At 37.7% G+C, this 12,628-nt stretch overlaps 1 protein-coding gene across 3 annotated transcripts in view; it reads left to right on the top strand.

The window, feature by feature from the left end:
* kcnn3 (potassium intermediate/small conductance calcium-activated channel, subfamily N, member 3) overlaps positions 1-12,628 on the top strand; it is a 69,214-nt gene that overhangs the window by 34,321 nt on the left and 22,265 nt on the right. For all 3 annotated transcript variants that reach the window (XM_058745797.1, XM_058745795.1, XM_058745796.1), the window contains 2 exons: positions 6,387-6,683; positions 10,948-11,069. In XM_058745797.1, the coding sequence (XP_058601780.1) occupies positions 6,387-6,683; positions 10,948-11,069 (419 nt within the window). The remainder of the gene's footprint in view (positions 1-6,386; positions 6,684-10,947; positions 11,070-12,628) is intronic.

The raw sequence follows: 12,628 nt of genomic DNA, 5'->3' as shown, positions 1-12,628 counted from the left end.
TAAATTAGTATCACAATATACCTCTCTAATAGTGTGGATGTGTCATTATTGCAGGGGCTTTTATTTTGCATTATTTACAGTTTACACAAAATGATCATTATTGCACTGCTGTAATATAAAATAATATAGTTCTATAATAACATAACATAGCATCGCAGTGTTTATTGGGGTTTGTAAAACCATCTCACATCCTGTGTGAACCTGAAGCGCTGGACTCCAAATCTGAATCTGAGCCACGAGTGCTCAAGCAATGAAGTACTGAGATATAGACATTGTCGCACTACTCTATAAATTATCCCATAAAAACTTGATGTAGACAAAAATAAAAACCCATGAATTTTGTCAACTCTCCAGTTACAGTTCAAATAATTTAAAAGGAAGCAGCAAAATGTTGAGCTGAATGTCGAAGAGAAAGCATAGGTTAGCAAAGCATAAGCAGAATGCTAATGTAGTGGAGATCACCTCAGGGTTCTGGAGAAGGAATGAGGTGTCAGTGACAGTCCTGTACTTAGAGCTGAGAGGTTACCGTAGTGTTAACCACGCAGTACAGCTCCTCTGCTCTGACATGAAGGAGCTAATGCACAGGTAAGGCTTTTAACTGACAGCATGGGTGGTGCTGACAACGGAACGACAAAGGAACGTTTCCAGAACATTGCGAAAGCACTGTGACAGCACATCCCGTCTCTCAGGTTCATTGTGTGAGAGTTGTAGCTTGGTGGAAACTGCAGGGCTTTCCTGCTGTTTTTGCTACTGGCTACACACATGGGAGGTTGTGCGTATGTGCGAGAGAGAAAGTGTGCGTATAAATGTATTTAATTTAAACAGAGGGAATTCCAAGCTGCTTTTAAAAGCACCGCAGGCAGATTTCCCTGCTTATTTAGCCTGTGTGTGTCTGTATCCTGCAGTGTGGGGTATTTTGGGCCTGCCTCAGTGGTGATCTGAGTTGATTGGAGTTACCTGCTGTTCTCTTGATTTTCCCTAGGTCGTCTTAAACCGGTTGATTTTTTGCCACGGTTTCGTTCTGCAACAAATTTCAGGGATCATAAAAGATTCGCCATAGGGCAAAATTGACAGTCTCGGACCGTTTAGCGTGACATGCTTACCGACGGCCGATTAATTGCCTTTACGATGAATTTCAGCCTCTGATGACGTTCTGAGTCTGACATGGTCAGATATTTTGGATCACGGTCCTGCAGTGTGACTGCTGCTAAAACGCCTGGTGACATTTTCTTATCTATGAGGGTATTTACACCTGGTTTTTACCCAGATCATGTATTTGATGTGAGGTGTGTGTATGTGTATGTGTATGTATGTATTGTTTTAATGTTTTTGGCTCAGCAGATTCTCTAGTGCATAGGGTAAATGACTATTTAAAAACCATTTAACAGGAAATTTAGCTGCCTGGTGTTTGCATCATCACAGAAGTTATTAATGGGATAGTTCACCCAAAAATGAAAATTCTGTCATTAATTACACATCCTCATGTCATTCCAAACCTGTAAGACCTTCGTTCATCTTCAGTTGCTGTCTATGGGAGGGTCAGAAAGAGCTTGGATTTCATCAAAAATATCTTAATTTGTGTTCTGAAGATGAACGAAGGTCTTATGGGTTTGAAACGACATGAGGATGTGTAATTAATGACAGAATTTTCATTTTGGGGTGAACTATTCTTTTAAGGTTATTAACATAATTTTTGTGTTATTTATATGCGTTATAGTATTTATTAATATTTTGAATTATTATTATTATTTTTTTTTCTCATTTCAACTTTTAGTAATTTTTTTATCTGCTTTTGTAATTTTTATTACTATTTCAATTTAGCTTTACATTTATTCAATTTCGGTTTTAGTCATTTTAGTACTTCAACTTGAACTTATTTCTTATTTCAGTTGTATTTCAGTTAATTTTTCATCTATTATTTATATTTGTGGCCCTGAACCATAAAACCAGTCATAAGGGTCAATTTTTCAAAATTGAGATTTATACATCATCTGGAATGAAGTTGAATAATCAAGCTGAATAAATAAGCTTTCCATTGATGTATGGTTTGTTAGAATTGGACAATATTTGGCCAAGATGCAACTATTTGAAAATCTGGAATCTGAGGGTGCAAAAAATCTAAATATTGAGAAAATCACCTTTAAAGCCGCCCAAATAAAGTCCTTAGCCATGCATATTACTTATCAAAAATTAAGTTTTAATACACTTATAGTAGGAAATTTATTAAATATCTTCATGGAACATAATCCTTACTTAATATCCTAATGATTTTTGGCATAAAAGAAAAATCAATAATTTTGAGCCATACAATGTATTGTTGGCTATTGCTACAAATATACCCGTGCTACTTATGACTGGTTTTGTGGTCAGGGGTCACATTTTATTTTATTTCAGCTTTATTTATATTAATTAAACATTTTTTAATAGTTTTAGTTTTAGGTAACAACAACAAATAATTGTTAATAAACATTCCCCTCACATTATGATACTGATATCATACACTCAAAACCTTGAGTGTACTTGTTTCACTCATTTCATGGTGAAATATACCCAACATGAAGGGTTTGCCAGGGTTCGTATGGTACCATCTGAGTTTTTTGTATGTAAGTAAGGATGTCAGAATGGTCTGAAACTGCCCAGTCAAAGCTGTCAGTTGTGACAAAAGTCTGCAGAACTGTACATCATATATTCTGACGTGAAGACAGTTGATGTCTGCCTTCGCTTTTACTTAAGATCTCACTGGAGTCATATCATACAATCTGACAAGCAACAATGATAAAAGACAGGAAAAAAATGGCACAATGTTTGCCTGGACTTGTGATTATGAGGAAGTGAGGTGATTTATTAGTATGTATGTAAGCGTTTGTTTGTGTGCGGTGTGTATGTGTGTGACTTATAATTCCATTATCATAACAAAGGTGTTCATCTCTGACAGGGCAAAACAACAAAACAGACACTATTATTCTCGCTCTGCTTCACTCTTCCTCTCTCTCTCTCCTCTTTCAACCGCTGCCTCCCTCTTGGAGTGTCCCGTTTTTCCTAACCTCTGCATTTTTCTCTTTCTCTCGTCCTTCATTTCGCTGTCTGCTCTCCTATTCATCCTTCCTTCCTTTCCTAATTTTTCCTAATTGGCTCTGGCCCTCATTTGTTGGGAGGTTCTGGGTTTCTCTCTCTCTCTCTGATGGGTTTAGGGAGGCAGCTCGGTTCAGTCACTCATGTTGACAGATTACCTTCACTAATGGAATTTAATTATTCAGCATATCCTGGTGGCGATTTGGCCCGAAAAAGAACGACAGGATGGGTGGGGGGGGCGAGGTAGCAGAGAGATGAATTAAGAGTAACGTGCGGAGGAGGAAAGGAAGAGATGATGAGGGAGAAAAGTGAGATTTTAATGATTTAATGTCTTTTTTTGTCCTCAAAGTTACATGGAACTTTCCCACGATTACTCATAAACGCACAGCTTACAGACATAAGAACCATTTTATACTGATATAGATTGTGACGATTTTCAGGAAATGTTTGAAAATATGAAAGCAGCCATAAGTAGTAATAGACAGCTAGAATGATATTTGGCTGTTTTTAGCATATTTGGTTGTTGTGAACTGATATTTGGGCATTTAGAGCAAATTTTTTGACAAATCATGATGAGTAACATGACTAAAAATTGGTTTATTTATTAATTATATATTATTGATTTAATGTTTAAACATTTTAACATTTAATAAACATGATCTGTTTTCAAATATTATGTTGAGCTTAACTTGACTAAACATTGGTTTTATTGATTATCTTATCAGTCTTCAAATATTTTTTAATACAGAATAAAATAAGTGTTCATTTAATTTCATCAGTATTATTGTCTCATTCTCCTGGTTTATTCACAATAAATCAACACTGAATCAGCCACAGTCCACTGTAGATGTCAATGGTATCAGTCATTACAAACTATATCGGTCAAGCATTATTCACAAGTCATACACCCATCCATACAAGCCTCTCACAGATTCACATGCGCTCTCATACACACACACACACACACACACACACACACACACACACTCACACATTCTCTTTCATTCTCCTTCCACCCACCCACACGCGTATTTTTCCCGCACATTCATTCCCTTTCTCGGCTTCTTTCCCTGCCTTCCACCTCCTGTCGCTCCCTCTCGCTTTCCTCACGCTCTCTCTCTTTTGCGCTCACATACACACACAAACACACACAGTCATTCTCTCCCTCTCTCACCAGGGGACCCTAATTAAGCTTGGCTGGTCTTTGATGTTGTCGCCTAGGCAACAGTCACCATGACGAGGCTGGCTTTTCCAGAAAAAAAAAAAAAAAACATGCGCATTTTACAGCCATACGACATGCACCGTGCCCTTCGCACACACCAAGTCAGACACGCACACATGCACGAGCAATTAGACAAACAAAGCGATTTCGTTGGATGCCAGGAAGACCTGTTGCGCAACCTCGTGAGGAATATAGGCGAGCGCGATATATCGCCGAAGAACTATACGACTTCATTCATGAGTTCTCAGGATTCCCGTATAATCATTTGCAGCCCTCCTGTGGGTGTGCGAGTGTGTGTGTGGATGTGTGTATGTCTCAGTGGGGAAAACCCTGCTTGCCTTCTGCTTATCAATTAAACAAACCTCGCCAATCTAACACTTACAATTAACATTAAACACATCTAACGCCGCCAGCCAGCACAATTAGCTTCCCGTTCCGTCGTTAGGCTCTGCTGATATACCGCCTGACATGAAGTTGCATTGGGAGAGGGAACGAGAGAAAGAGAGAGAGTCATATAACTGTCAGTGCACATTATGCCAGCGGAATTCTGTTTGCTTATTGCTCTATCTGTTTGGCGTTCCTGGCAGGATAAAATAACTATCTGAGCGTGTTCTCATTGTGGGGCTCATCAATCTGTTTCCCTCTCATTTTGCCTCCTGCGCTGCGTCTGAGAACACACTTTACTCATTCAGTTAGTCGAAAGGCAGCTCTATTTATTAGTTGTTCTAATGAGCTAATCTGAATTATTAATTTGTAATTGAAGTTTTTGATTAAATGGATGATGAATGGTTGGTCTTGAGTTGTTGCGCAACTGGACTTTTGTTTTTTTCCTCTTTCATTTGCTGCGAGGCTCTCATGTGTCCTAAGAGGCACGACGTGACAAGCAATTTGTCTGTCCACGCTAAAAGTGAAAATACTGTGCGACGATTCACAATTTTATCTGATCAGAATGTATTTTATATTTAATAGAGCTGTTTGGTCCTGAAATCCGGAAGAGAATTTGCATTGTTCGGGCCTTGGGTTCCCTCTGGGATTTCTAATGGGTTTTTAGAATAGTGCTATTTGATTAATGAATACATTTATGATTTGAAATGAATGTTTATGAGTAATTTTCTGTTTTGTTCATTATAAATTACACACAGGCATGCATCAAATGAAAAAAAATTTTATGTTATAAATTCTCAAGAGAACAAATGGTGATGCAAATTCTTTTTCGGGTTTTAGGATTATAAGCTAATCAGCTCTATATACAGGTACAATTTGTGGAGCAGGATTTTTTGACCAATGAAATTTACTGTGGGCGGGGCTACCCAGTGCATAAACAGAAAGCAAAAGACTGACAAAATCTTCTGTCGCTATGTTATGTTTAGATATTAAGCCAAATTGTAACTTGCTTACTTATCAATAATTAAATAATAAATTGTTTAATTTTATGCTAATTTCAGTATCTATCTATCCATCTATCCATCTATCTATCTATCTATCCTTCCTAAAATCCACATGGGTACCTTCTGGATATTCTGTTGGGTTTTTAGAATAGTGATTTTTGATTTATGAATACATTTGATATAAAATTACAATTTATGAGTACATTATTATTTTGTTCAACATATATTGCGCACAGCCATACCTCAAATTAAAAATGTATTATAAGCTCCTGAGGGAACACAAGATCATGCTAATTCTCTAGGTTTTTGGATTTTTGCAGAATTTTCAACCAATGAAATTTAACTGTTTTATTTTATTTTATTTTATTTTGTTTTGTATATTTTATTATAAATATCACACTTGTGTAAAATGAATAAATAAATAAATGTTGGAAGAAAACTTGCATGTACTTTTTTTATTGCTTTAATTTAATCTAATTTGTACATGGTGTTGGATTAAAAGAACAGTTAATAAAGCTTTTATGGTGGCTTGGTTTTATTTCTTTGTGTTATGTCATTGTTACAGCTAGTGACTGCCATGTTCCCTCGAGCACTATTAAAAGACTGAATGCAAATTTGATATCCATTATGTAAATTGAAACTTTGCAGGGAAACTCTGCTCAATTTGCATCGTTTAACATTCCCATTCTGATTTTTCCCTTCAGCTCTTCGTCATCGATAACGGAGCGGACGACTGGCGGATCGCCATGACCATGGAGCGAGTGCTGCTTATCGCTCTGGAGCTGATCGTTTCGGCTGTTCACCCGGTGCCGGGGGACTTCAAGTTCATGTGGCGGGCGCGACTGGCCTTCTCCTACGCTCCCTCGCAGGCGGAGGCAGATCTAGACATGGTGCTGTCTGTACCCATGTTCCTTAGACTCTACCTCATCGCACGAGTCATGCTGCTACATAGCAAGCTCTTCACCGACGCCTCCTCCCGCAGCATAGGGGCACTCAACAAGGTCAGAGGTCAACCTAACAACTCAAAACTGAGAAGTTAGGGTCTGAATTATTATTCCTAGCATTTGTTTGTGAGTGTGGTTTTCCTTTCTTTTGGCTAGTTAGCATGGCCTCATTAGCCATCTGCTGGATGATGGTGTATTCCTGACAAAATGTTTCTGGCAAGTAGCATATCACACGATTCCTGTTCAGAGGTCTCTTAAAAGCGTGAAATAGCATACTTCTGGAGGTTGCTTCAAAAGCCAAGCCACTTCCATTGAGATGAATGGGAATGCTAACGGCTAGCTTTCTTCAGGTATTATAGACAACCTAGTCCAAACCTCATTAGCGTGCCTGCTTTTCCCTTTCCGTCTGGCTTCAATGGCCCATTTGTGCCTAGATTCACTAAACACATCCTCTCAGGAGAATATGTCTTTGTCCTGTCCGAATGTGACTGCATGTCAGCGCTGAAGGAGCTGAATCTCTTCAGCTGAGAAAAACACAGTACATGCTGTGGCTGAGGGCAGTAAAGTTTGCTTTTATGAGGACAATCATGAGCATGGAGACCTGTGGTTTTCAGCGCTGGAGGAAGAGGTTTTTGTGTGTGTTTTGTGTGTGGTTTGTTCGGTCTCTTGAGAAAGATGAACCTGTCAGATTTACTGATGGTTTAAAGATTGTATTTATAGGCTGGTTCACACTGACCCAATAAACAGCAATAGGGTTCACACACTGATCCAAACTTATGGTTTTGGCGAAGCTACTTTAAAACTGCTTCAGGCTACTAAATAATAAATGTAGTCAAACTACAGTCAAACTGTCAGTGAAACCAGGGGTTTTAAACTTTTTTATTTCTTGGACCCCCAAATATGATGATGCCTTTGCTAGGGACCTGTAAAGAGAAACAAACATGGGGCTTATTATAGACTAAAATATTTGTGATTATTTTTATGATTTCTTAACAGTTTTAAGAAAGCATAATTATGTCAAGTTCGGGAAATGTAAGCTTATTTGAGTATTTATTTATTTATTATTTGTTAATTTTTACACAATTTGTACACACTTTTTTTTTTTTAAAAAAACCCTTGAACTAAACTATGATTATGAACATGCAAATGTGTTTATTGCACGATTATTAGTTTACATAAACTAAAGCTAAAACCATAAATATTAATTGTTGCTTGAAGTAAAAGAGACTTTGTCTAAAATAATTTAAATATTTAGTTTAACTTCTTGTACTAAAATAACAAAAACTGAAACAAAAACGAATAAAAACTATAGGCATATTAAAAACATTATATAAATACTATTTTCTGCCACTGTAAACAAACAAACAAAAAGCAGAATAAAATGACTAAACTTTAGCTAAATGTTAAGGGCAGACAGTTATTTAAAATATTAATAAAAGCTATCATTTAAAATAGTTTTTTTTTTTTATATTAACTTATCTCAGGGAGGATGTCAAGTATAAATTTTTGGTCAAAGGTGTTTGACTGACAAAAAAGTTTGAGAATCCCTGCTATAAACCATAGGTATAATTTATTATTTTTTATCATTTATTAAGTAGCTGACTACACTGAAGCTACTTAAGTTGGTAGAATCTTTAAAAATATAATACTATCTGATCATTTATAATTTGATAAGAACAGTATTTCTCTTGCTCAAAAACAAAGAGTAAATTAATCTTGATTTGAGATTAGTGACAAACAACAGTGTTTAACTAAATATTTCATTATAAAAAGATGCAAAGATTAGAGATGCCCTTCTGCATAAGAAAGACTCTTCTTTTGGAAGAGTGACTCACATGAGTCACTAAAACTAAATAAACCAATGCTGAGGACATTTAGGAGAGAGCTTTTGATTATGATGTAGTTGGCTCAGCTGTAACGCTATCTGTACAACACAATGTGATATAAAATGGGATGTCATTTTGTCTTACTACACTGCTGCATATTGGAAAAAGTGGCTAGTTATTGGAGAATCTACATTATTATGGAAACAGCTGAGCTACTGTCATGCTACTAAAATTAAGTTAGTTGATCCAACAAAACCCATTTGCTATTTGGTGTATCTTGGCATTTGCTGGGTCTGCGTGAACTAGCGTTCAGTCGTAGCTTCGGTTGAAGGTCAGCTTTGGACAGGAGCGTCATCTAATTGGTTTTGCATTGTTAGGATGCAGCATCACAGCATCGTTGTCAGTTGATGTGACTGATGAATTATCTGCTGTAATGTATTTTATGATAGATGGCTGTGCGTTTTTCAAGCAGGGTTATCTCAGCTCTCCTTTAGTTGGCTGATTGATGTCTCTGAATATTGTGTATCTCTTCAGCTTTGTGCTTAAGAGAGAAGAATAACTGCTGTGGCTGTCAAGTGTTTGATAGTTCAAAGTTTGAGTTTTGTCCTTTGGTGCCATTAAAATAACCCAAAACAGGTGAAAAGAGTCCTGCTGTACTTTAATTTGAATAGCTGATTGGAGAGGGTAATCACTTTGTCCTTTGAGAGTAGCTCTTGTTTCAAAGAGATGTAAATGCAAATTCTCTTTCCTCTCATGTGCTGTTTTATCATTAATGATCGTGTGGTCCATCTTAGCTCAGAGATCTCCGCCTTCCCTCTGGAGAGCTGCCCTTTATGCGACTTTTAAGTAAAACAAATCAATAATAATGATGACGATAATGAATTTTATTATTTTCAGTCAAATATAAATGAAATAGTGTACACACAAACAGTGGCAGCACTTCTTGTTCTTCAAACATTAGATTCAAACTGAGTTGAAAATGAAAATGGAAAAAAAAAGAGAAAAACTGTGGAGGTGAAATTTGGGCTTCTTGTAGATTTCAGTCAGAGCACACCTTAGTTTTTCACATTAATTATAGTAGTTCAAATCACAGTGATTATTTTTGCACAAAGACATCGCACAACTTTTGATCTCAGTCAGCTGTTTTCATTTCCAAGTGCAACTGCTTCTACAAATATAAGGCCAAATGTGAGCTTTTGATGGTCTCAATATGAATAAGACCACCATAAGGGACAAACGGGACCCTGTCTCCACCGAGATTCCCAAACTGGTGTTTGCAAACCCCTGGGAGTTTGTGGGGGAACTGCAGGTTGCTAATAACTACCTATCCATCCATTTTCCAAAGTTTGTCCTCGATAGTGTCGCAGGAATAGCTAATAATTAATTAAATAAAGTACAGAACATATAAAAAATAAACAACATGGCAAAATAACAAACAATATTTCAAAATATTATTTAAAACTATTATAGTGTCTCTGTGATAGTATAGGGCTGTGTATTGCAATAATCTGACGATACGATACGTATGTAAGCTAATATGTTGCGATACTGTAAGCAAGGCGATATATTGGGATATTTCTTATTTTAGGAATAGGATATATTTTTAGGAAAGCTGTCATTACGAACACACCACCATATGCAAACCTTAGCAAAAAAAAAATATATATATATAAATTATTTAACCAGAACACAGTGGGATCTGCATTTGCAATAATAAGTCCCTATAACATTCAACGTTATTAAACCACTTTTGTGCAGTCAAGTAAAGGAGGAAAAATTAAAGTGCTTGCGCGAAGGCTCTTCACACAGGACGCAGCAAGCGCCGGAACCGAGGTGGCGCCCGCGCCGTGGTCCCGGGGTGGACGTTACTACAAAATCCCAAATGACGCCAGCTTTGTACACCGAAACGGGAGCTGTAACAATTCTTTCATCCTCCGTTACTGGCAGCGAACTATATTAATGCTAACATTAGTGGTGTGCCTTAATGCTAGTATTTCCTGTCACTGTTTAAGTTCAGAGATGAAGACTGCTATCTAGCGGTTGGGATATGAACTCAAAACGAAACAACTGCCATGAATCTTGTATGATTTGTTTTTTTTTAAATATCGATATTCCGTTTTTGAGAATTGATACAGTATCGCCAAACAAAATATTGCGATACTCACGTGTATCAATATTTTCTTACACCCCTACTCTATAATACTTATACTGGTAAAATTACACTGGTTTTTCTAGATATTAACTTCAAGAAAGTATTTTTGGTCAAAGGGGTAAAACTAACAAATAAAATTTGAAAATTCCTGCTATAAACCATAGGTATCATTTTTCGTGTTCATGATATAATGTTTACTAGTTTAGAAGCATTATAAGCCACTTCTATCGATCAGTAAAAGCTTCTTGCAACTTGTTGTAAGTCGTGTAACTTCATCTAGTGTGACAGTGATGAAAGACATCCAGGCTGAAAGGAATCACTAACACTCTTTATCTCTTATCAGGTGCACTTTAACACACGGTTTGTGATGAAGACACTGATGACCATATGCCCGGGCACGGTGCTGCTGGTCTTCAGTATCTCCCTGTGGATCATCGCTGCCTGGACCGTAAGAGTGTGTGAGAGGTGAGAGAGAGAACGAGCGTGAGGAAGAATGAACAAATGAATCATTGTGTTTCCAACTGCACCTTTTTGTCTAGACGCTGTCAAGTTTCTTATGCTTAATGAGGACTCACCTGAATCCTCAGCAATAAGTGGCACTGCCTGGAAGATAACACACCACTTGAGGTGTGCAAACACTCGCTCTACACATCAGCTCTTCTGTGGGGAGGAAAAGAGACCAGAGAGAAAGAGGGATCGAAGGAAAGAAAGAGACAGAAAGGGAGCACTTTCATTCACACCCTTGTTTCTAGAAGACCTGTCTATCTAAACAGCTTTCCTCCTTTTCCAGACACTCATGCACTCCAGGCAGCAGCCAATCGCGACGTGCATGAACAGATTTCCCAAGTTGCGTCTTAAAAGGGTCACGGGATAAAATAGGCCCTCAGGCCTGTGAGTGGGTGTTTCCGACTCTACCAGGCGTGTTGTCATGGTTACAAACTCTAAGTGTGTGTTAGTCTCGGGGTAGACGCTTTCAAATATTGAGGGTTCCCCGGATTGGGGACCTGAGGTTTAATGATTATTTTGATAGCAGCAGACTCGAGCAGCGTGATATGAGTGACGGTTTGCGCATTTGAATTGCCACATCTGATCAAGGCAGCGTTGTTGTGAGATGAGCCTACAGGGATCTGCTCTATTTTTATGCACTGCACTCAAAGTCATCATGTTAAAGATCCTTTCCAGAGGAGGAGTCTCCCTGCAGGCTGTGTGCTGCTCTTACTCAGTCCAGCACACACACAGTGGACTTCAGACCTCCTTCTAACTGGATGAACTTATTTCAACTACAATCTTGCGAGGTTGATATGATGCCTTAAAGGGTTATGTCACCCAAAAATGAAAATTCTGTCATTAATTACTCACCCACGTGTCGTTCCAAACCCGTAAGACCTTCGTTCGTCTTCAGAAGATATTTTTGATGAAATCCGAGCTCTTTCTGACCCTGCATAGACAGCGACGCAACTGACACGTTCAAAGTTCAAAAAGGTAGAAAGGACATCATTAAAATAGTCCATGTGACATCAGTAGTTCAACTGTAATTTTATGAAGCTACGAGAATACTTTTTGTGCACAAAGAAAACAAACACAATGACTTTATTCAACAATTTCTTCCCTTCTGTGTCAGTCTTTGATGCACCTTCACAAGAGCATCACAACACATGTGTGACGTAGAACATGCATCTCTCTTAGTTTATCATCTGTATATTCTGGTTCAAATAAGTAAGGCTGGGCAAAAAAATGCAAGTCATCCTCTCTGTTGAAATCTTTAGAAATGTTTACGTTTTACGTACAGTGTGCATGTTCTGCTTGTAAACAAGCCGAAGCGCATCCAGGTTCTAAGTCAGAACACCGGTTTCCGTGTCTGCAGCACCTCGTGCATGCATCGTGATACTGTCCTGAACATGTGACAAAGACTGACCGGGAAGAGAAGAAATTGTTGAATAAAATCATTATTTTTGTTTTCTTTGCATACAAAAAGTATTCTCATAGCTTCATAAAATTCTTACATTCGTACATTCTTGGTCTAC

Source organism: Onychostoma macrolepis, chromosome 16 (assembly GCF_012432095.1).
Source record: "Onychostoma macrolepis isolate SWU-2019 chromosome 16, ASM1243209v1, whole genome shotgun sequence".
In the NCBI taxonomy this organism is placed as follows: Eukaryota; Metazoa; Chordata; class Actinopteri; order Cypriniformes; family Cyprinidae; genus Onychostoma; species Onychostoma macrolepis.
This window is presented reverse-complemented; position numbering and strand designations above follow the sequence as displayed.